The sequence below is a fragment of the Spermophilus citellus genome (assembly GCF_964194105.1).
Source record: "Spermophilus citellus genome assembly, chromosome: 2".
Classification (NCBI taxonomy): domain Eukaryota; kingdom Metazoa; phylum Chordata; class Mammalia; order Rodentia; family Sciuridae; genus Spermophilus; species Spermophilus citellus.
The window spans coordinates 90865777-90888951 of record NC_138183.1 but is presented as its reverse complement, the minus strand read 5'-3'; the positions used below and the strand labels follow the sequence as shown (position 1 = coordinate 90888951).

General features: G+C 39.7%; 1 protein-coding gene across 4 annotated transcripts in view; it reads left to right on the top strand.

The window, feature by feature from the left end:
- The window catches only part of GOLM1 (golgi membrane protein 1), a 74739-nt gene that overhangs the window by 37260 nt on the left and 14304 nt on the right, over window positions 1-23175 (top strand). For all 4 annotated transcript variants that reach the window (XM_081279402.1, XM_081279401.1, XM_081279399.1 and 1 more), the window contains 3 exons: window positions 3462-3516; window positions 5810-5912; window positions 17527-17656. In XM_081279402.1, the coding sequence (XP_081135528.1) occupies window positions 3462-3516; window positions 5810-5912; window positions 17527-17656 (288 nt within the window). The remainder of the gene's footprint in view (window positions 1-3461; window positions 3517-5809; window positions 5913-17526; window positions 17657-23175) is intronic.

The window sequence follows — 23175 nt, the reverse complement described above, 5'->3', positions numbered from 1 at the left end:
TTTAAAATAAGCCATTTACATCTTGTTGAGCTTTCAAAATGTGATAATATAGATTTGTTGCTTTGAAATTTTACTATGAAACATTGGGCTTATTTTTCTAGGACTCGAATGCAGAAATAGTTTGGTCAAATATATTTGTTTCCCAGATTAGAATGATTATACTAAATCTGTTTGTGGATTATACATCCTAATGTCTTCCAGTTCAGTTTCCAGTCATTTCAGGTGTCACTACCTGCCCCCTTGTATATGTCTTTGTGTCCTCAGGGAACAGTTCACAACACTCCCAAACTGCACCAAAATGTAAGGAACAGCCTGATCAGAGTAGAGCATAGTAAGTCATTTAAGAATACTGTTGAATGTAGGTGTTTTTTTCTTCTATATATGTAGAACCCCCAAAGAAGATAGGAAGCATTTTCATATTTTCCTCAAAAAATGGTTCAACAAGATTTTATATAAATCTAAAACTGTGTATAAAAGATCTTTATGCATTTTATGATCCCTTTTTCCTTAAACAGAGGCTGTATTTTGTTCTTGCGTAAGTAAGTAGGTGGGGGAAGGTAAAATATTTTTTTTGTAAAAGTAAAGTCACATGGAAGTAGAAATATCTCTATTTCAAATTGCTGCAGTTATTAAACCCTCAAATAATTGCAAATTCAGTCTAATACAGGCTTTCTTGAGTAGAGGCTAAGGTGAACAGGTGGAAAAGAAACAAGTAAAATTGCCATGATTTTTATAGAAATTATTTATTCAGAAGAAACAAATTTGGAGATAATCAGCATTTAATCACTTAAATCTTTTTTTTTTTTTCTGTTTTGTTTTAGCACTACTATTCAGAGGCAAGGTATTTAAGTGTATGGGTCAGTAATGTGAAGTTAATTTACATTTTTGTACAGTGACTCTCTAGATTTGAATTTGCACCAGTGACATTTTAACCCACTAAACACTAATTCTTCCTCTCCTGAGGCCCTGGGGAACCAACTATTATGCTGTTTTTATGATTTTTTGACTACAAGTGAAAACTATGTAATATTTTTCTTTGGTGACTGGCTTATTATTTTACTTATCCCAATATCTTTTGAGGTTCATCTATGTTGTAGCATGTGTCAGAAGTTCCTTATTTTCTAAAGGCAGCATAATATTCTGTTGTGAGTGTTGTTTATCTATTCATTCATGAATGACCATTTAAGTTGCTTTTATGTATAACTGTAATGAATGTGGGAATGCAGCTGTCTCTTGGGGGATCTGCTTTGAATTTTTTTGTATATATACCTTTAGGTGGGGTTAGAGGATCCTAGGGTAATCTTTTGTCTTTTCAATTGAACATTTGCAAGCTTTTTCCAAGAATAGGAGTTTCCAGGTGTGTAAATTGGATTCCCACTGAGGGTCTCTCATCCCTTCCTGTTTTCTACCCTCTCCCAGGTAGAATAAATGCCCGTCTGCAAAACTCTCCCTGATGAATTTTATTATTGGTTATCAGGACTTCCCTTCTGTTGCCCAGAAAATGTCCCATGTCTTGCGATATCTCAAAATAAACACCAGATTTGTTTGGCAAGGTTGCATCCTTGGGTGCACATCCCTATATTCATAAACATCTGGAGTAAAACTGTGGTTTCCAATAACCTCACCTCTGTCTAGGCCTAAGAAAGCATGAAGGCTGCACAGAAAGGTCCAGAGCAAACAGGCTGGCAAGTTTGTCCTCTTCACTAGTAATCAGGATGGGGCACAAATGTATCCCCATGTTTTGGCACCATGTTGATGAGTTTGGCAAACTGGTTGATGACATGGTAAGATGTGTGCTTGTCCAGTCAAGCACACATATGTACTATGTGTGTTCACAAAGTGACCCTTGTTGTTTGATGAACTCTGATATTTCATATTCTGTTCTCCTCTGTTTTCAAGTTTTTGCTTGATTTTTAGCATGGGGTGCTATGATATTCAAGGTTCTCCAAAGAGACTGAACAAATACATTCGAAAAAAGGATTTATTAGGAGAATTGGCTCATCTGATTATGCAGGCTCAGAAGTCCCTTGACAGTCGCAGGAGACCCTGGAAGGTAGTGTGGCTCAGTCCCAAGTCTGAAGACCCCATAACCAGGGAGATCAGTGGTATAATTCTCAGTCCAAGGCTAAAGGTCCAAGAACCCAGGAGCTTCTGGAGTAGGTTCTGGAGTCCCAAGACCAGAGAGCCTGGAGTTTTAATGTCCCAGCTGTGTCTCAGGAGGAATGTCTACTACAGAAGAGAGAGAAGTCCTTTTCTCTACTTGTTTTCTTCTCTCTGGGCCCCAGGGGATCGGATGGTGCTCACTCACTTTGAGGGCAGATATTGTCCACTGTTACTGACTCTCATGCCAATGACCCCTGGAAACACTCTCACAGACACACCCATAAGTCATGCTCTACCACTTCTCTAGGCATTCCTTAATCCAGTCAAGTCGATGCCTAAAATTAAGTGCCACAGGTTCCGTCCATTAAATTGCTGCCCTAGCAATTTGGCAGGTAGTGTAAAGAGCTTGCTCTCTGGAGTATACCTGCTGGGGCTGGACTTTATTTCTCCACAGGCATCTGACCTTGAGTCACTTAAGCAAGCTGTGACTTAGTTTTCTGTGCCCTGAAATGAGATCATACACTGCCCACCTCATACAGCTATTAGGAAGAGTGAGTACTAGGTGCAGCTGGGGAGGCTAAAGCAGGAGAATTGCAAGTTCGAGGCTAACCTCAGCAACTTATTGAGGCCCTGTCTCAAAATAAAAATTAAAAAGCACTGGAGTTATAGCTCAGTGGTAAAGCAACCCCAGGTTCATTTTCCAGTACAAAAAAAGTAAATGAGCAAATAGATAAATATGCGTTACTTAGAAGAGCAGCTGGTATAAAGTGATTCTTCCTGAATACGGGCCAATTGTTAAACTAGTAACTCAACACTAGTATTTCTTTTTCTTTCTATTTATTATTATCACCTTGGATTTCAGGTTGCTTCTTCCCTGCTTTGTTGACTTCCCCCACTTGGTGAAACATTCTATCCCCCCAGGGGAAAGAGTGGCCTCCTAGTGAACACCATTGGATCCCCTGTTCTTCCTTCTCTTAGCCAGCCTGGGATTCAGACTTTGATTTGTGAACAATGAATTGACTTCCCTAGTTTCTCCCAGAGGACTTGTGGTATGGACTGGGGGAGAAGCTATGCCAGCCTGCGAAGTGGTGTTCTGTTCTGGAGTTGGAATGGAGCTAAGGTTCCGAGTAGTCTTTCCTCCATTCCAGGTTGGTGGTCGGAAAGCAAATCTCTAAACAGGCAGGTTCCTTTTCAGCTGCAGACATGAGGTAATGGAGCCAGAGCCGAATGAACAGTTCCCCCGACAGCTGCTTTTGGCTGGGAAGGGGCTGCTCTTTCCTCCTTTTCCAGCAGGTATGTCTTATGAAGCCTAAGTTGTTAGGTTGTGGTGCTTCATTTTGTGCTTGTTTTCCTTGCAGGCTGTTTTAGTGAATAATATCACCACAGGTGAGAAGCTCATCAGAGACCTGCAAGGTAAGCTCCACTCCCCTCCTGTGCCAGAATGGGCTCCTAAAAACTCACCTTTCCTCAGGGTCTCAGGTGGCTCTCCTAATGAGAACCTCATGGTGGGTTGTGGTATGAATAATTGAGCAATCTTTATTCTTTTTGCCTATCTATATTTCCTTAACAGGTTTTTCCTTTTTAAAATATTACTGAATGTATTACAAACTACTGAACAGAAGAATTCAGACTCTGATTTATAAATATGTTAAATATTGGGCTGGGAAATAGTCAAGTGATAGAGCACTTGCTTAGCATGAGCAAGGCCCTGGTTTGTATCCCTAGAAAAGAAATGATTCAGGTCAAGCATCCCTAATATTAAAACGTGGAAACCAAAAAATTCCCCCAAATCTGAAACTTTTTGAATGCTAAAAATAGAAAATTCCACACCTGACTTCAAGCAATGGGTCACAAAGTGCACAAAATTATTAAATATGTTCTATAAAATTACCCTCAGACAATATATATAAACAGAGTTGTACATGAACCATACATGATTTCATGTTTAGACTTAGGTCTCATCACCAAGATATTTCACAGTATATTTGGAAATATTCCAAAATCTGAAAAAAAAATCTGAAACCCAAAACATTGCTTGTTCTAACCATTTCTGATAAGGAATCCTCAACCTGTATATGTGAGATGTGTATGATGTGTGTGTGTGTGTGTGTGTGTGTGTGTGTGTGTGTGTGTATACAGATATACACACACACATATAAATATCACACACACATATAAATATCACACACATATATATACATGTGTTATATACATATACATATGTATATGGTTGGTTTTACATACATGAGATATATATATATATATTGATATATATATATACATATATATGCATATATATACTTATTCTATACATGTATATGTATATGCATGACTTATTTAATAAGATTACCCTGAATTTAGATTGCCTTCATGAAGTTTATAAAAATACAGGCTTACACCACTGTGCCCAGAGGCCAGTGATATAAGCCTGTATTCTCAGTGACTTGGGAGCCTGAGGTAGGAGGATCCCAGTTTGAGGCCAGCCTGGGCAACTTAGCAAGACCTTGTTTCAAAATAAAAAAAAGGCTGGAGATGTAACTTCATGATAAAGCACCCTTGGGTTCAATCCTTAGTACCATGAAAAAAGAAGAAAAAAATGTCCACCCCAATTTAATTGACTTTTTTGCTGCTGATTTATTTAGCAGCTCAGGATTAGTTCATTGTCCTGCATATGGTTCAGTTATAAGAATCTCTTCCTTTAAGTTAGGTTTAATAAAACAATTTTTATATAATAAAGTTTATCTTTGTATAGTTTCATACAGTTAATAAGTGCTTAGTCTCACAGACCACTGCTGCTGACAGCACATAGCACCAGTCTGTCTGGGCTGACCCCTTTGGCCTCCCAACCCAACCTCCTTCCAAAACCCCTCTATCATCTGTTCCAGATCAGGCTGTTCTGTAAGTATATACTTTTGAGATTGGTCCATGTTGTGGGTATCAGTAGTTCCTGGAATCCTTCAGTTTTATTTAATTTTATTTCCCCACAGCACATTAGGTGACTCCTTTGTAACTGTTTTTCCTTTCACCCTGACTGGGCCGTCTGTTGGCTACTGCTCTTCTCTACAGAGTTTTTCTGAGCTGAGTGATCAGATCAGACAGAGCTTTTTCTGAGCCAAGTGATCGGATCAGTGGGATGGGGCCAATGAATTTCCTCAAAGAAAGCTGCAATTTCTCTGGTTAGAGGGTTGGGTGGTTAAATAACCACAGGACCTTGGAGAATAGCTTGGCTGTGAATATGTGACAAGAGAAGGATATTGGCGAGTAGCCAGGGGCAGGGTGTCCAGGGGTAGCTGCTTATCACAACAAACATGGAGACCAGTGTTTTACAAATTGAAGGATACTCTTCCAGGGGTGTGGGACAGTGGTGTGTGTGACCTTTTGGAAAACTCTGGACTTCTGCAGTCTTAAGAAAAAAATAGGCAAATAGAGGCTACCAACACATTTTAAGAATTGGAGGTAAAAAAAGGAAATTTAACAGACATTTGAAAAAGAACCAAGATGCAAGTTCCTGTGGGACTGATGACCTTCTGAGGCTGTCTATGACTGGGTGTGGTGACCGCAGGGGAAGGGCTGTTCTCCTGCTTTCTCTGTCCCTCCTATGCCCTTTGTGTTACTGCCCTTGTGTTCTGACATGTGTGGTTGCTTTGTGTTTTGGCTGAGCAGCATGACAGCCGTGCCAGTGATCTGTGTTCTCCTTTTGGCTTAGACCAATTAAAGGCCCTGCAGAGGAATTACGGCAAGCTGCAGCAGGATGTGCTCCAATTTCAGAAGAACCAGACCAACCTGGAGCGGAAGTTCTCCTATGACCTGTAAGTATTTTAGAATCAAGTGTCCACTCCCTGGAAGGCCACACCTAGGTGTTTTAAGGCAAAGGACAGTCCAGCATGCTCATTCTTCCTGTTGTGGAGTTTTTATGTTCTAGGGCTGTATGAAAAAGGCATAGTCCCTTTTGGGCTTCATGTTCTTTAAAAATTATTGTGCATTTTATTTTTTAAGTGTTAGCAGTGCTTCAGAAGCTATGGAGTAAGCACTGGGTAGAGTGGTGCATGCCTGTATTCCCAGCAACTCATGAAGCTGAGGCAGGAGAATTGGCAAGTTAAAGGCCAGCCTCTGCAATTTAGTGAGACCTCATCTCAAAATGAAAAACATAAAGGACTGAGAATGTAGCTCTAGAGTGTTTCTGGGTACACTCGCCCATATCCCCCCTCCCAAAAAAACCCAAACCATGGGGTTTCAGCCAGCAAGGATTCATAAGATAAAATAAATAAGAAAGGTAGATATATACACACACAAGAGACATAGCAATTCTCAGCAGGAAATGAATTGTTTAAAACCATAAACCATAAAACAATGTAACCTAAGGTTCTGTAAAGTGCAGGTGGTACTAGTTAAGAAACTACTTTAAAAAATGTATTTCAACAGTTCTCAGATGTGAGCTAAATCAAACTCATAAACTTAAGATATTCCAGCACAGTACCATTGTGGATGCATTGTTTTCTTGAGGCTTTTTAGTGTTTTTCCAAATTTTTGCAGCAAGAATGGAGTACTTACATGATGAAGGTAATAAACTTAAAAAGTGGGCTAAACCCATTGGGAAGAGTAAAAACCAATTTACAAGGTAGAGAATAAAATTGTTATTCATTTTTTCAACTTTTTTTTCCTCATAAAAGCAATATAACAGAAGTATAGGAATTCAAAGAGAACCTAACTTCCTATGACTGCTCTTTCCCCTTTGACTGACTTCTCAGTCATATGAGAAGTCATATGATTTAAAAAAAATGGTAGCCATAAAAATTTTAACATTTGTACTTGTTTGCATATATGAAATTTTAACATCTGTACTTGTTTTTTTTTTTAACAGAGAGAGAGAATTTTTTAAATATTTATTTATTTTTTTTAGTTTTTGGCGGATACAACAATCTTTCTTTGTATGTGGTGCTGAGGATCGAACCCGGGCCGCACGCATGCCAGGCGAGCGTGCTACCACTTGAGCCACATCCCCAGCCCTGTACTTGTTTTATATATAAAATCCACATAGTGTTTCTTCATTTAAAAATTATTTTTTATTTTTTCCTCATACAAGACACTTACCTGTAGCGTTAGTTTGTCACTAAGTATAAATTTCCAGATGGATTTCTGAAAGGATTTTGCAACTGTCAGTCACTAACAGTGTAGGAGAATAAATTGCCTCACACTCATTGTCCTCCTGGGGATGCCCATGTTCTTCAACATTGTTCATGCACCTTCATTTTTACCTCATCACTTTAAAACTCAATAAGCACTAAAAACATGAAGCTCCCCAAACAATCACATGCTACTTAACAATGTAATAAGTTCTGAAGTATGCACAGTTAGGTGATTCATCCTACGAAAATCAGAGTGTACTTCACAAACTAAGATGGCTCTGATGTCAGTAGGCCATATAATGTTATGGGACCACTGTTGTGTATGCAATTTCTTGTTGACCAAAACGTGTGACACATGACGTACCTAGCTGTGTAGAGTACATGAGCAAATAGTCAAAGGGGAGCAGAATTACAAAGTATACATGTGGAACCTTATTCAGCTGTGTCAGTGGTTCTGTCTCTCCCCACTTCCCTCCCACTTTGGCAGTACTGAAGATTGAACCCAGGGTCTTTGCATGCTAGGTATGGACTCTACCACTTAGCTACATCCACAGCACTAGCGGTTCCCAAGTGGAGGACATTTTTGACCCTAGGAGAACTTTGTAGACTGAGGACATTTTTTTTTTAATTTTTTATTGGTTGTTCACAACATTACAAAGCTCTTGACATATCATATTTCATACATTAGATTGAAGTGGGTTATGAACCCCCAATTTTACCCCAAATGCAGATTGCAGAATCACATCGGTTACACATCCACAATTTTACATAATGCCCTATTAGTAATTGTTGTATTCTGCTACCTTTCCTATCCCCTACTATCCCCCCTCCCCTCCCCTCCCAACTTCTCTCTCTACCCCATCTACTGTAGTTCATTTCTCTCCTTGTTTATTTTCCCATTCCCCTCACAATCTCTTATATGTGATTTTGTATACCAATGAGGGTCTCCCTCCATTTCCATGCAATTTCCCTTTTCTCTCCCTTTCCCTCCCATCTCATGTCTCTGTTTAAAGTTAATCTTTTCTTCCTGCTCTCCCTCCCTACTCTGTTCATAGTTGCTCTCATTATATCAAAGAAGACATTTGGTATTTGTTTTTTAGGGATTGGCTAGCTTCAGTAAGCATAATCTGCTCTAGTGCCATCCATTTCCCTGAAAATTCTATGATTTTGTCATTTTTTATTGCTGCATAGTACTCCATTGTGTATAGATGCCACATTTTTTTTATCCATTCATCTATTGAAGGGCATCTGGGTTGGTTCCACAGTCTAGCTATTGTGAATTGTGCTGCTATGAACATCGATGTGGCAGTATCCCTGTAGCATGCTTTTTTAAGGTCTTCAGGGAATAGTCCGAGAAGGGCAATAGCTGGGTCAAATGGTGGTTCCATTCCCAGCTTTCCCAGGAATCTCCAAACTGCTTTCCAAATTGGCCGCACCAATTTGCAGTCCCACCAGCAATGTACAAGTGTACCCTTTTCTCCACATAGTCGCCAGCACTTGTTGTTATTTGACTTCATAGTGGCTGCCAATCTTACTGGGGTGAGATGGTATCTTAGTGTGGTTTTGATTTGCATTTCTCTGACTGCTAGAGATGGAGAGCATTTTTTCATGTACTTGTTGATTGATTGTATATCCTCCTCTGAGAAGTGTCTGTTCAGGTCCTTGGCCCATTTGTTGATTGGGTTATTTGTTATCTTATTGTCTAATTTTTTGAGTTCTTTGTATACTCTGGATATTAGGGCTGTATCTGAGGTGTGAGGAGTAAAAATTTGTTCCCAGGATGTAGGCTCCCTATTTACCTCTCTTATTGTTTCTTTTGCTGAGAAAAAACTTTTAAGTTTAATTAAGTCCCATTTGTTGATTCTAGTTGTTAACTCTTGTGCTATGGGTGTCCTATTAAGGAATTTGGAGCCCGACCCCACAATCTGTAGGTCGGAGCCAACTTTTTCTTCTATCAGACGCAGAGTTTCTGATTTGATATCAAGCTCCTTGATCCATTTTGAGTTAACTTTTGTGAATGGCGAGAGAAAGGGATTCAGTTTCATTTTGTTGCATATGGATTTCCAGTTTTCCCAACACCATTTGTTAAAGATGCTATCCTTCCTCCATTGCATGCTTATAGCCCCTTTATCAAATATAAGATAGTTGTAGCTTTGTGGATTAGTCTCTGTGTCCTCTATTCTATACCATTGGTCCACCCGTCTGTTTTGGTACCAGTACCATGCTGTTTTTGTCACTATTGCTCTGTAATATAGTTTGAAATCTGGTATTGCTATACCACCTGATTCACACTTTCTGCTTAGAATTGCTTTTGCTATTCTGGGTCTTTTATTTTTCCATATGAATTTCATGATTGCTTTATCTATTTCTACAAGAAATGCCGTTGGGATTTTGATTGGCATTGCATTAAATCTATAGAGAACTTTTGGTAATATCGCCATTTTGATGATGTTAGTTCTGCCTATCCATGAACAGGGTATATTTTTCCATCTTCTAAGATCTTCTTCCACTTCTCTCTTTAGGGTTCTGTAGTTTTCATTGTATAAATCTTTCACCTCTTTTGTTAGGTTGATTCCCAAGTATTTTATTTTTTTTGAGGATATTGTGAATGGAGTGTTTTTCCTCATTTCCATTTCAGAAGTTTTGTCGCTGATATACAGAAATGCCTTTGATTTATGCGTGTTGATTTTATATCCTGCCACTTTGCAGAATTCATTTATTAGTTCTAGTAGTTTCTTTGTAGACCCTTTTGGGTCTTCTAGGTATAGAATCATGTCATCTGCAAATAGTGATAATTTAAGTTCTTCTTTTCCAATTTTTATGCCTTTAATTTCTTTCGTCTGTCTAATTGCTCTGGCCAGTGTTTCGAGAACTATATTGAATAGAAGTGGAGATAGAGGGCATCCCTGTCTTGTTCCGGATTTTAGAGGGAATGCCTTCAACTTTTGTCCATTCAGAATAATGCTAGCCTGAGGCTTAGCATAGATAGCTTTTACAATGTCAAGGTAAGTTCCTGTTATCCCTAGTTTTTCTAATGTTTTGAACATAAAGGGATGCTGTACTTTGTCAAATGCTTTCTCTGCATCTATCGAGATGATCATATGGTTCTTATCTTTAAGTCTATTGATGTGGTGAATAACATTTATTGATTTCCGTATGTTGAACCATCCTTGCATCCCAGGGATGAATCCTACTTGATCATGGTGCACAATTTTTTTGATGTGTTTTTGTATTCCATTCGCCAGAATTTTATTGAGGATTTTTGCATCTAGGTTCATTAGAGATATTGGTCTGTAGTTTTCTTTCTTTGAGGTGTCTTTGTCTGGTTTCGGAATCAGGGTGATGTTGGCCTCATAGAATGAATTTGGAAGAGCTCCCTCTTTTTCTATTTCCTGAAATAACTTGAAAAGTATTGGTATTAATTCTTCTTTAAAGGTTTTGTAAAACTCCGCTGTATACCCATCCGGTCCTGGGCTTTTCTTGGTTGGTAGTCTTTTGATGGTTTCTTCAATTTAATCCATTGATATTGGTCTGTTCAGATTGTGTGTATCCTCCTGACTCAGTCTGGGCAAATCATATGACTTAAGAAATTTATCGATGTCTTCACTATCCTCTATTTTATTGGAATATAGGTTTTCAAAATAATTTCTGATTGTCTTCTGTATTTCTGTAGCATCTGTTGTGATATTGCCTTTTTCATCCCGTATGTTAGTAATTTGAGTTCTCTCTCTTCTTCTCTTCGTTAGCATGGCTAAAGGTCTGTGGATCTTATTTATTTTTTCGAAGAACCAACTTTTAGTTTTGTTAATTTTTTCAATAGTTTCTTTTGTTTCAATTTCATTGATTTCTGCTCTGATTTTAATTATTTCTAGCCTTCTGCTACATTTGCTGTTGTTTTGCTCTTCCTTTTCTAGGGCTTTGAGTTGGAGTGTGAGCTCATTTATTTGTTGGTTTCTTCTTTTTTTGAGGAATGACCACCAGGCGATGAATTTTCCTCTTAAAACTGCTTTCATTGTGTCCCATAGATTCCGATATGTTGTGTCTGTATTTTCGTTTATCTCTAAGAATTTTTTGATTTCCTCCTTTATGTCTTCTGTAACCCATTGATCATTCAGTAATATATTGTTCATTTTCCATGTGATGTAGGATTTTTCTTTCCTTCTTTTATCATTGATTTCCAGTTTCATTCCATTATGATCAGATAAAATGCATGGTATTATCTCCACCCCTTTATATTTACTGAGGGTTGCCCTATGGCATAATATATGGTCTATTTTTGAGAAGGATCCATGTGCTGCTGAGAAAAAAGTATATCCATTTGATGATGGTTGATATATTCTATATATGTCAGTTAAGTCTAGGTTATTGATTGTGGTATTGAGTTCTATAGTTTCTTTATTCAACTTTTGTTTGGAGGATCTGTCCAATGGTGAGAGTGGTGTGTTGAAGTCTCCCATAATTATTGTGTTGTGGTCTATTTGATTCTTGAATTTGAGAAGAATTTTTTTTATGAATGTTGCAGCACCATTATTTGGTGCGTAAATATTGATAATTGTTATGTCTTGTTGGTGAATGGTTCCTTTTAACAGTATATAATGACCTTCTTTATCCCTTTTGATTAACTTAGTCTTGAAGTCGATTTTATTCGATATGAGGATGGCCACCCCTGCTTGCTTGCGAGGACCGTGTGCGTGGTATATTTTTTCCCATCCTTTCACCTTTAGCCTGTGTATGTCTTTTCCAATCAGATGTGTCTCCTGGAGGCAGCATATTGTTGGATTTGTTTTTTTAATCCATGATACCAGCCTATGTCGCTTTATTGGAGAGTTTAAGCCATTAACATTCAGAGTTACTATTGATATATGGTTTGAACTTCCATCCATGATTGATTGTTTATCCTTTTTTTAAAAAAAAAAAAAAATTTTAGTTTGTTTCACCATGGTTGTCTCTCCCCTCGCCCTCTGTCTTTACTGAGGCACTTCCCACTGATGGTTTTGGTTATTGTTTTCATTTCTTCTTCATGTAATGTTTTGCTCAAAATGCTTTGCAATGCTGGTTTTCTGGCTGCAAATTCTTTTAACTTTTGTTTATCATGAAAGATTTTTATTTCGTTGTCATACCTGAAGCTTAATTTTGCTGGATACAGGATTCTTGGTTGGCATCCATTGTCTTTCAGTGTTTGAAATACATTGTTCCATGACCTTCTTGCTTTCAGTGTCTGTGCTGAAAAATCCGTTGTTAACCGTATTGGTTTACCCCTAAATGTAATCTGTCTCCTTTCTCTTGTAGCTTTTAATATTTTCTCTTTGTTCTGTATATTGGATATCTTCATAACAATGTGTCTTGGCGTTGGTCTACTGTGATTTTGTGTGCTCGGTGTCCTGTATGCATCTTCAATTTGTATATCTGTTTCCTTTTTTATTTCTGGGAAGTTTTCTGTAATTATTAATTAAACAACAAGAAAGAAAAAAATGAAACTGAAAGAAAAACCTAAATCAAAAAAAAAAAACCTAATAAATGCCGTCTTAGAGTTTGATTAACTTCTCTTCCAGTAGGTGGCACTTTGTCCACCAGGCCAAGTTTCTCCTGTCGATACGCGGGAACCAATCACTGTGCAGCAGCTCCTCCCAGACTGGGCGAGTCTCCAATCCTGAGTGTCTAGGGCCTCCTCTTGTGTCTAGTCACTTCCCACTTTTTCTCTAGCCATGCCCCTCTCACCACAATACTGGCTACAAGCCAGGTCTGCTGCTCCCGGGAGCCCTGTTTTCATGAACGACTGGGCACCCTCTTCCAGTTTGCCATTCCCTCAGACCCTAAGTTTGTAGAGCTTGGGGCTGAGAATCCTCAGCGGATTTTACTTGCCCTCCTGTATCCACTTCCCCGTAGCTGGTGCAAGAGACCTCAGCAGTCAGCCCTGGTGGGAGCGGTAGATCCGCGCCGCGGGGACCCGCACCACCTCTGATTCCCTCGGGCTGGCTGTAGCACTCGTGGGAGAGCTGGGAGGGGCCCTTGCGGGAGAGCTGGGAGTGGCCCTTAAGGTTTTCCCGATGTGTGGAGAGGGAAGGCTGTGGGATCACACACATGTAGCTGTCGGTTTCAACGAAGTTATCTCCTCCACAGCAGTCTGATGACGTTGTTTCCCTTTGCTGGGCTACCAATGCAACGGGTGGGTCCTTACTGTCTCTCCCAAGCCCCGTTTCAAACCTGTGGCCACTACTTATGAAGGCTCGGTAGGCATTTACCTTCGTATGATGAGAAGGGCTGACCAGTTGTTTCAGCCAGATGGATTAATGCCGAGTCATAGCTGTTTGTCTGCGGGAAGCAGGTGACCGGGAGTTTGAATCAGCGGATCAGGGCTCAGTGCGTGTTCTCGGTTCACTTGGATTTTAAATTGTCTCTCATCTTATCAGCTGTTTCATTTAATTCGGCAGCTCATTCGCACGGTGAAGAGTCTGCTCTATGATGCTCTGTGGGAGGCGGTGGCAGCAGCGGCGGCGGTAGCGGCCTTCGGGACCCCCGGAGAGGGGGTGCGGGTTGGGGGAGGGGAGGCGGCGCCTCGGGCTGCGGGGGGCTGGGTACCGGACACGCGGGAGAGCGGGCGGGGTGGGGGAAAGAAATTGAAATCTAGATTTAGAGACTGAGCTTGGGAGGAGAGACAGCTGGGGAGAAGCAAGGCGGAGAGGCGGAGAGGAGGAGGAGATGGGGCCGATAGAGCCGTGCACCTAGGGCTGTAGCCTTACTGCTCGCGCTGAAGTCGTGATGGATTCCCTCCACCTTGGCTCATGACTTGATGTTTTCAATCACAGGCCTAGGCTCCGTCCCAGGCATCGGCTCCGCGGGGCTCCGGCGGTGCGGGCCTGGCAGCGGCGAAACCACACTCAGCCGCCCAGGGACCTCGGGGGTGCTCGAGCGGTGGGGGCCGCTCGGCGGGGGCGCCGCGGACTGCTCGGCGCGGGCGCCGCGGACTCGGCAGGTCCAGGTCCCACGTCGGCGACGCGCCCTCCTCCTCCTCGCGCGAGGCGGGACGCGGCTTTGGCGCGGCCGGTCCGAGGCGCCGGCGGCAGCGGTCGGGGTGCGGGGCCGTTCCTGAGGACATTTTTGTCACAAATTGGGAGTATACTCTTGTCATCTAGTGGGTGGACACCAGAGATGCTGTCAAACATCCTATAGTACACAAGATAGCTTCCCAAAGTGAAGTTTTAATTTGGCCCAAAATGTCTATAGTGCCAAGGTTGAGAAACCATGAGTTAGTCTGATAATCAAAGAATTGCATTTAATAAAAATGAAGTATCCCAGTCTTATTATATTCATCCTTAAAAGGCACCTTAATGTAGGGAGCAGTGGCATGCACCTATGTAATCTCAGCAACATGTGAGGCTGAGAGGCAGGAGGATCATGAGTTCAAAGCCAGCTTCAGCAACTTATTGAATCCCTAAGCAACTTAATGTAAGACCCTGTCTCTAAATGAAAAATAGAAATGGTTGGGGATGTGGTTCGGTGGTTAGGTGCAATCCCTGGTCGGCCTCCCCACCCCCGCCCTCAAAAAGACAATGCTGATGGGTGGTGGAGTGGTGCACTCCTGTTCTCCCAAAGATTCAGGAGGATGAAGCAGGAACATGGCAAGTTCAAGGCTATCCTAGGCAACTTAGTGAAACTCTGCCTCAAAATAAGTGTTTTAAAAAGGCTGGGGATATAGCTTAGTGGTAGAGTACCCCTGGGTCCCTAGGACCATAGATAACAAAACAACCTCCCCTCCAAAAGAAACATATTAATGCTGATATTTCCCTTCTGCTGATTGAAATGTGCAAAGCCACTAATGGACTCACTTGATAAATGTTAACCCAGAAGATTTGGACCTAGTTGGAACTCTGTTCCCCTGCAGGCAGTGGTGGTCTCTGCTAAGCTAGATTGATTTATGTCCATGAATGTACTCTTTCTTTTCTGATAGAGGTTGGTAGCTTAGAATGAAAGCTCTTTCTGGCTAATGTGTCTATTTCACCCGAGGCCCTGTGCCAGATATGGGAAGCTGTCTGAGGAAGCTATCATGGAATGTTTAGAGGCTTAGAAAGAGCTAGTCATCTTTAATTCTCTTTAATTTTTTTGACAATTGGAGAAAAGATGTGGACATCTTGTTAAAAAGTTTACCAATGGATATATATATACAAAGTTGTGCTCAATTTGTAGGATTCATAGGTTCCTAAAGCACACCCTCCTTTAAGTCATATTGTCTGGTCTAATCCTTGTATAGAAGGCAGTGAGAACCCAAAAGCTGGTGGATAGGCCAGGCTTCTTGATGGCACAGGGAGTTCTTTGTGGGAGTCAACTCACATCTTCACTTCTTACTCCTTCGCTTGTGACAGACATCACTAAGTGATCATTGCACTCCTCCAAACATAGCCTTGCAACCTTTCTCCCCAGAGCACTTTGAGTCAGAATGAGGTGCACCACTTGCCATCTTATGGCCACACTTTGAAGAAACAGATTGCAAATGCTGGTATTAAAATGTTTTAGTGATCCTGAGTCATGGTCAGTGTCTGGATGATGGGATTATCTCAATTAATGTCAGTACATTTACCTCATTTATGAACCACCCGAGGCTTTCAGGAACTAACACAGTCACAGTCAACATGACCTGTGTTTCAGGATTTAGCTTTGCACTGAGTTGTTGTGCTTAGTGCTGTCAAGCTGGAATGTGGAAAATGGAACTTCATTTGAACAGCTGAGATAGAGGCCTTTTGTTCTTACTTTGGCAGGGTTGGGAGCAGGTGGATCCAGTGTTTCCCTTTGTTAGGTGCAGAAGTTCAGGGATAGCAGTGACCTGCTTGTTCAGCTCCTCAGGGTACAGATTTCTCTTTTTTGTTCTCTTCTGTGCCCATGTCTACCACCTATAGCTTACGTGTTTCTGAGAAGTTTATTTCAGTGAATTTTTCATTTGATCTGTGACGTGTCTGAGGTCTAGAACTTCGTTTCATTATTTCTCCAGCACCTGATCCCTTTCTGTGTTGGGAATGTTGTGACCCAGTGGTCCTTTGAACTGAGAGGTTTCCTCCAAGTTAGGACCTGAGTGTAGTACTTACATTTAGCTCTGAAATGCCTGAGACTCAGAAAAGGTGATGAGTGGTAGAGAGTGCTGTGCAATCAGGAAACCCTGAGTCTGGCGTCTGGCTTCAGTCTGAGTGGTTTGGTCCACTGCAGGCAGTCCAGTCACCTCTTAGCTTCCTCATTAGCAAAGCAAGTGGGGATTTTCTCAACTGCTCTGACACTTGCTGAAACACTCCAGGGCAGAAGACTGAATACTCCAACTCTATCCCATTAGCATTGCTTTGACAATAATGGTATCCTTCAGTCCATTTCAGTTTTGACTCTGATACCCCAAGTTAGCTCAGATAACACAGGTTAAGAGGTCCCCATTTCACATCCCAGCCACAAGTCCTTGGTGTTCCCAGTTCCCCCTGCCACTCTGCTTAAATGGCTACAGATTTCAGGGCTACCTGCCACTCCCCTCAGGTTTGATTTACCAGGATGACGGGGAGAACCTAAACAACTATACTTACTATTACAGTTGTACTACAAAGGGGACAACTCGGGAACAGCCGAAAGGTAGTGTTATAAGGCAGGGTCTAAGGTCTGTGTGGTGGTGAGTGGGGTAGGAACCTCTGTCGCTGTGGAGTCAGGTTGATAGACACTTCCAGTGCCTCGTGGTCTAGAGTTTTATCTGGGTTTCATTATGCAAGCATGATGGATTAAATAATTGGCAACGAGCTTGAACTCAGTTTTCATTCCCTTTCCCCTCCCTTAAGGGGTGGAGCCACATGTTCCAACTCACTGGTTCTATGATTGATTCTCCTGGCAGTCAGCCCCGATCCTGAAACCCCAACCCTGCCTGACTCCATGAGCATAAACTCAGGTGTGGTCCCCAGGAGCTCATTATAAATAACAAAACTATTCCTCTCACTACTATTGTCAAAGACCAAATATATACAAGTGTATATGAATATGTATGTATGTCATTCTACAGATTATATTCAAATTTTTTTTTGTAATCTGTGTAGTTCACTAGTTTTAGACCAATGTGACAGATCTTCAGTGGGTTTCAGCTAACTGCAGGGTTTTTATTTTTCCATTTAATCGTTGAAAAGACATACATTGCCTTGTCTTTAAATGCCCTGTCAGTTACAGAGCCTGAGATGGGAGAGTGATGACCTGTGTCTCTTAACTGAAGTGGCTCTCAGAATCCGGCAGGGAAATACACATCCATAAATATTTACCCTTTCTCTTTTGCTTTCTTCCACCAAAGGAGCCAGTGTATCAACCAGATGAAAGAGGTGAAGGAGCAGTGTGAAGAGCGGATCGAAGAAGTCACCAAAAAAGGAAATGAAGTTATAGCCTCCAGAGACCTGAGTGACAAAAACAACCAAAGTCAGCAGGTAGTTTGGGGAAATTTTCTGCCAAGGATGTCTAGACAGTGTTGCTGTCTCCTATTCAGGCATTTTGTTCCTTTTATGTGCTGATTTGCTCTTTGTCTACTCTCCCTTGTGGGTTTGGTTCCCTGTGGTACAAAGCCTGTCTGTCCTAGGATTCCCAGATTCTAGTGTGCTGGTCTCCAGCCCCAGTTCCCACGCTTGAAGCTCACAGCCACCCTGGGAGATGGTTGCTTTTGCTCACCAGTTGTGAGGACACTTCGGTGCCTGTGGAGATGTTAAGTACTTAGGCCAGGGTCCAGCTGGTTGGTGGTAGACCCATCAAGAGTCTAGGTGTCTCACCTCTGGCACTGTCACCTCCCTCCTGTACCACACACAGCCCAGGAATTTGCTGCTCAAGCATTCTGGGAGATCTTTGCTTTTAAAAAATAAAGCAGCTTTAGTGAGATATAATTTATATATCATGTGCTTCACTCATAAGCTTTATAACTCAATGATTTTTGGTGTCACAAAGTTATGTAACCATCAGTACAATCAATTTCAGAAGATTTTGTAGCAAAAGAAACCCTCTTTAGTTTATCTTTGATAAACCAATAACAGACTAACACTATTCTACTTTTTGTCTCTATAGATTTCCCTATCAGTGTGTTTCTTGACAGTGGAATCTCAAAATGTGTGACCTTTGTGTGTGGCTTCTTTCACTGAACATAATACTTCTAGGATTACATGTGTGATATTGTAGTACTTTACTCCTTTTTATGGCTGAATGATATTCCATTCACATTTTGGTTATTTATTGTCAGTTCATAGATAATTTGGGTCTGTACTTTTTTGGCTGTTGTGAATAATGGTGTTATGAACATCTGTGTACAAGTTTTGGGGGACATATATTTTCATTTCTTTTGGTCAGTACCTAGTAGTGGAATTGCTAGATCATATGGTAATGTGTATTTACCTGTTGAGAAACTGCCAGACTATTTTCCACAGTGACCATACCATTTCCCATTTCTACCAACAGTTTATTAGAATTCCATCTCTTTACATCCTTGTCAACTCTTCTTACTGTCTTTTTTAGGAAAGCCTTCCTAATAGGTGTGTATTAGTGTCTTGTGGTTTCTGTTTGCCTTTCCTTGATGACTAATGATGTTGGGTGTCTTCTCACATGCTTCATTGGTGATTTGTGCATCTTATTTGGAGAAATGTTCAGATCCTTTGACCATTTAAAAATTTTTAATTCATTTTATAAGGTCTTTATATATAGATTATGTTAAATGTATAATTTGCAGATATTTTTTCCAATTCTATGGGGTTTTACACTTTACTGATGTTGTATTTGAAGCATAGAAGCTTTAAATTTTGATGGAGCCTATTTATCTTTTTTTTTCCCCTGTGTCAATCGAGGAATGTTTTTCCTAACACAGGATCATGAAGATTACTCCTGTTTTCTTCTAAGAGTTTTATAGTTCTTAGCTCTTCCGTTTAAACTTGTGATCCATTTTGCATTAATTTTTATATATGTGTGGGGATAAGGCTCCATCTTTCTGTTTTCCACAGTACCATTTGTTTGAAAAAAAAAGACTGTTAATTTTTACACTGAATCATATTATATCATTGTCAAAAATAACTTTTAAGTATGAGGGCTTGATCGAGGTCAGTCTGGGCAACTTAGCAAGACCCTGTCTCCAAATTTAAAACTTTAAAGCAATTTGGGGATATAACTTTGTGGCAGAATTCCATGGGCTGAATTATCAGTACCAAAAAGAGATACTGGAAAATCATTTGAAAAACAAGACACTGGAAAAACGAAAAGTAAGGATTAAAGGGGAAGTTAATGAAATGGAGAATAAAAAATAAGATGGAAAAGTCAATGAAATTGAAAATTCTTTAAAAAGATGAACATAATTGACAAACTCTTAGCTAGATTAGTAAAGAAACAAATAATCAAATTACTAAGATGACAGGAAATCACCACTGACCTTACACAGGACAGTATTAAAAGGGTGACAGGTCTGATAACGCAGATGAATGGATAGGTTCCTACACAGACACAAACCACCAAAATTAACTTAAAAAAGAAACATAAAAGTCTGAGTAGACCTATACAAAGTAGAGATTGAATTAGTAATTTTAAAATTTCCCCTCCACCCAAAAAAATCTGTGCCTAGTATTACTAATGAATTCTACCAAACATTTGAAGGTCTCCAGATTTTTCCCTCCTAAAAACCAGAACAGGAAGGAGTATTCCCCATTTCATTCTGTGAGCCCAATGTTACCCTAGTACCAATAACAGATGAAGACATTGTAAAAGAAAATAAAACTACAGCTAGGCACTAGAATTCTCAATACTAGCAAATCAATTCAACATATTAATTACATAAAGAATTATATACCATGACTGAACAGCACTTATCCATGAGTACAAGGTTAGATTAACTTCCAAAATTAATTGCAACCACAAAAAAAAAAAAAAGATCACAGGATCACTTCCATAGATTCAGAAAAAGAATCTGACAATCTAGTAGCTCTTTATAATAAAAATGATGAAGAACAAAAGGAAACTTCCTCAGTTTGATATGGGAATCTACAAAAAACAATACCTAGCACCAAACTTCATAGTGAAAGACTGAATAATTCATCCCTGTGATCAAGAACAAAACAGGGAGGTCTGCTCTCACCACTTCTATTTACCATTGCATTAGAGGTTCTCGCCAGGACAGTTAAGCAATAAAAAGAAACAAAAGGCATACAGATTGGAAAGGAAAAAGTAAGGCTATCTCTATTTGTACCTGATGTAATCTTGTATACAGAAAATCCTAAGGAATTACTTAAAAACCCAAATAAGAGCACGAGGTGTGTTTCTAGATTCTTTTTTTTTGGGGGGGGGGGCATGTTCATGCCCCATTGCACCAACATCATTTGTTGAAAAACACTGCCTTTGATTCATTTTACTGTAGTTACTCCTTTGTTAAAGATCAGTTTGTGCTGGGCATGGTGGCACATGCTTATAATCCCAGCTGAGGTAGAAGGATCACAAATTCAAGTCCAGCCTTCACAACTTAGTGAGACCTTGTCTAAAATTGTTTAAAGTGGGCTGAGAATGTGTCTCAGTGGTTGATTGCCCCTTTGTTCAACCCCAGTACTGGGAAAACACACACACACACACACAACAGTTTGATGTTGCATGAGTCTGTTTTGGAGCTGTCTGTTCCATTGGTCTATTTGTCTTTCACCACAGTATATTGATTATGTAGCTTTATAGTAAGTCTTAAAGTCAGGTAATGTCAGTCTTCCTACTTTGTTCTCCTTCAATTTTGTTACCTTTGTTACCTCTTTTGGTTCTTTTGGCCTCATATAAACTTGAGAATTTGTTTGACTATATCCACAAATAATTTGCTGGGATATTGATCAACAAGTTGAGAAAAACTGACATTTTCCCAATATTGAGTTTTCTTGTCTCTGAAGATAGAGTATCTATCCATTTATTTAATTTTTGATTTATTTAATGAGAATTTTATGACTTTTCTCATGTAGATTTTGTGCAAGTTTTGATATAGGTTTATACTTAATAGTCCATTTTGGGATGCTAATGTAAATGGTATATTGTTAACTTCAAATTCCACTTGTTCATTGTTGGTATATAGGGAAGTGATTGACTTTTGCATAATCACATTATATCCTGCAACTTTGATATAATCACTTATTATTCCTGGAGGGGTTCCCTTTTTTGGACGATTCTTTCAGATTTTCTACATAGATAATCATGACATCTGCAAATAAGGTAGCTTTATTTATTATTATTTTTTTTCACAATACCTTTACTCTATTTATTCGTTTGTATGTGGTACTGAGAATCCAACCCAGAACCTCACACGTGCTAGGCAAGCACTCTACCGCTGAGCTATAGCCCCAGCCCCAAGGTAGCTTTATTTATTCCTTCTCAATTTGAATATATTTTTTCCCTTTTCTATCTTTTTTCATTTCTGGAACTTGCAGTACAATGCTTAAAGGAATGGTGAGAAGGAGCATCCTTGCCTTGCACCTAATATTAAGTAGAAAAAAGTTTCAAATTTCTCATCATTGATATCAGCAGATTTTTTGATAGATGTTCTCACTTGAGTTGAAGACGTTCCTGTCTGCATCTGTTGATATGACCATGTTGGCCTTTTGATGTGATGGATTACATAATTGATTTTCAGATGTTGAATAAGTCTTGAATACCTGAGATAAATCCTATGTGGTCGTGGAATTTTAATCTTTTTATGCATCATGGATTTAATTCACTAATATTTTGTTGACAAGTTTTGTATCTGTGTTCGTAAGAGATGTTGGCCTGTAGTTTTGTAATGTCCTTATCTGGCTTCAAGTAATGAGTCAGAAAAAATTCTCTTGTGTTTTGTGCTCTGAAAGAGATTGTAGAGAACTGGTGTAATTTCTTCCTTAAATGTTTGATAGAATTCACCAGTGAACTCATCTGAGTGCTGTGCTGATTTACAAGGTTGTTAATTATTGATTCAGTTTCTTTAACAGAGGCTGTATACAGATCGTTGTGTTTTGGCAGATTGTCATTTCAAAGAATTGCTCCATTTCATCTAGGTTATCAAATTGAGCATTTTATGATTCCATTTTCTCTCCTTTCTTGTCATACCAGTTATACTTTTTAAAAAAAAAAAAACGGCTGCCTTAGAATTTCCAGTATACTTTTATAAACAGTCTGTGCCTACTTTCAAATAACATTAGGCCAAAGGTTGCTTGAAGGCCTTGTAATAACAAAATAATTCTTATTCCTACTTCACATCCCTTGTATCATTGCTGTCGTTGATTTTGCTTATAGACATACCTAAGCAGACAGATATGCATGTTATATCCATAAGCATACATAATTGTATATGTCATTGATACTATTTTGAACAAACTATTCTCCATTAGATCAGTTAGAATAAGGAAGATAAAAACTTTTTATTTTGCATTCACTTATTTGTTTTCCTTTTCTTACCTTTACATAAAGGTAAAGTTTCTTTTCTTTTCTTTTCTTTTTTTTTTTTTTTTTTTTTTTTTGGTGGCAGGGGTGGCAATGGACCAGAGATTGAACTCAGGGGCACTCGACATCCCCAGCCCTATTTTGTATTTTTATTTAGAGACAGTAAAGTTGCTTTATGCCTTGCTTTTGCAGGGGCTGGCTTTGAACTCATGATCCTCTTGCCCCAGCCTCCCAAGTTATAGATTACAGGCATATGTCACTGCACCAGGCTGTACTTCTGAGTGTCTTAAAAAAAGACTTTTAACATTTTGTGCAAGGCAGGTCTACTGGCAACAGTTTCCCTCTCTCTCTCTCTCTCTCTCTCTCTCTCTGTCTCCCCTCCCCCCATTTTTTGAAGCTAATTTTGCAGGACACAAAATTCTAGGTTGAGGATTTTTTTTGCCTTGCTTCTCTTGTTTCTGAGAAGTCATATGTAATTCTTAACTTCTTTCCTTGAAAGATAAGGTAGGTCTTTTCCTTTACATTTCTTTCAGGATATTCTGATATT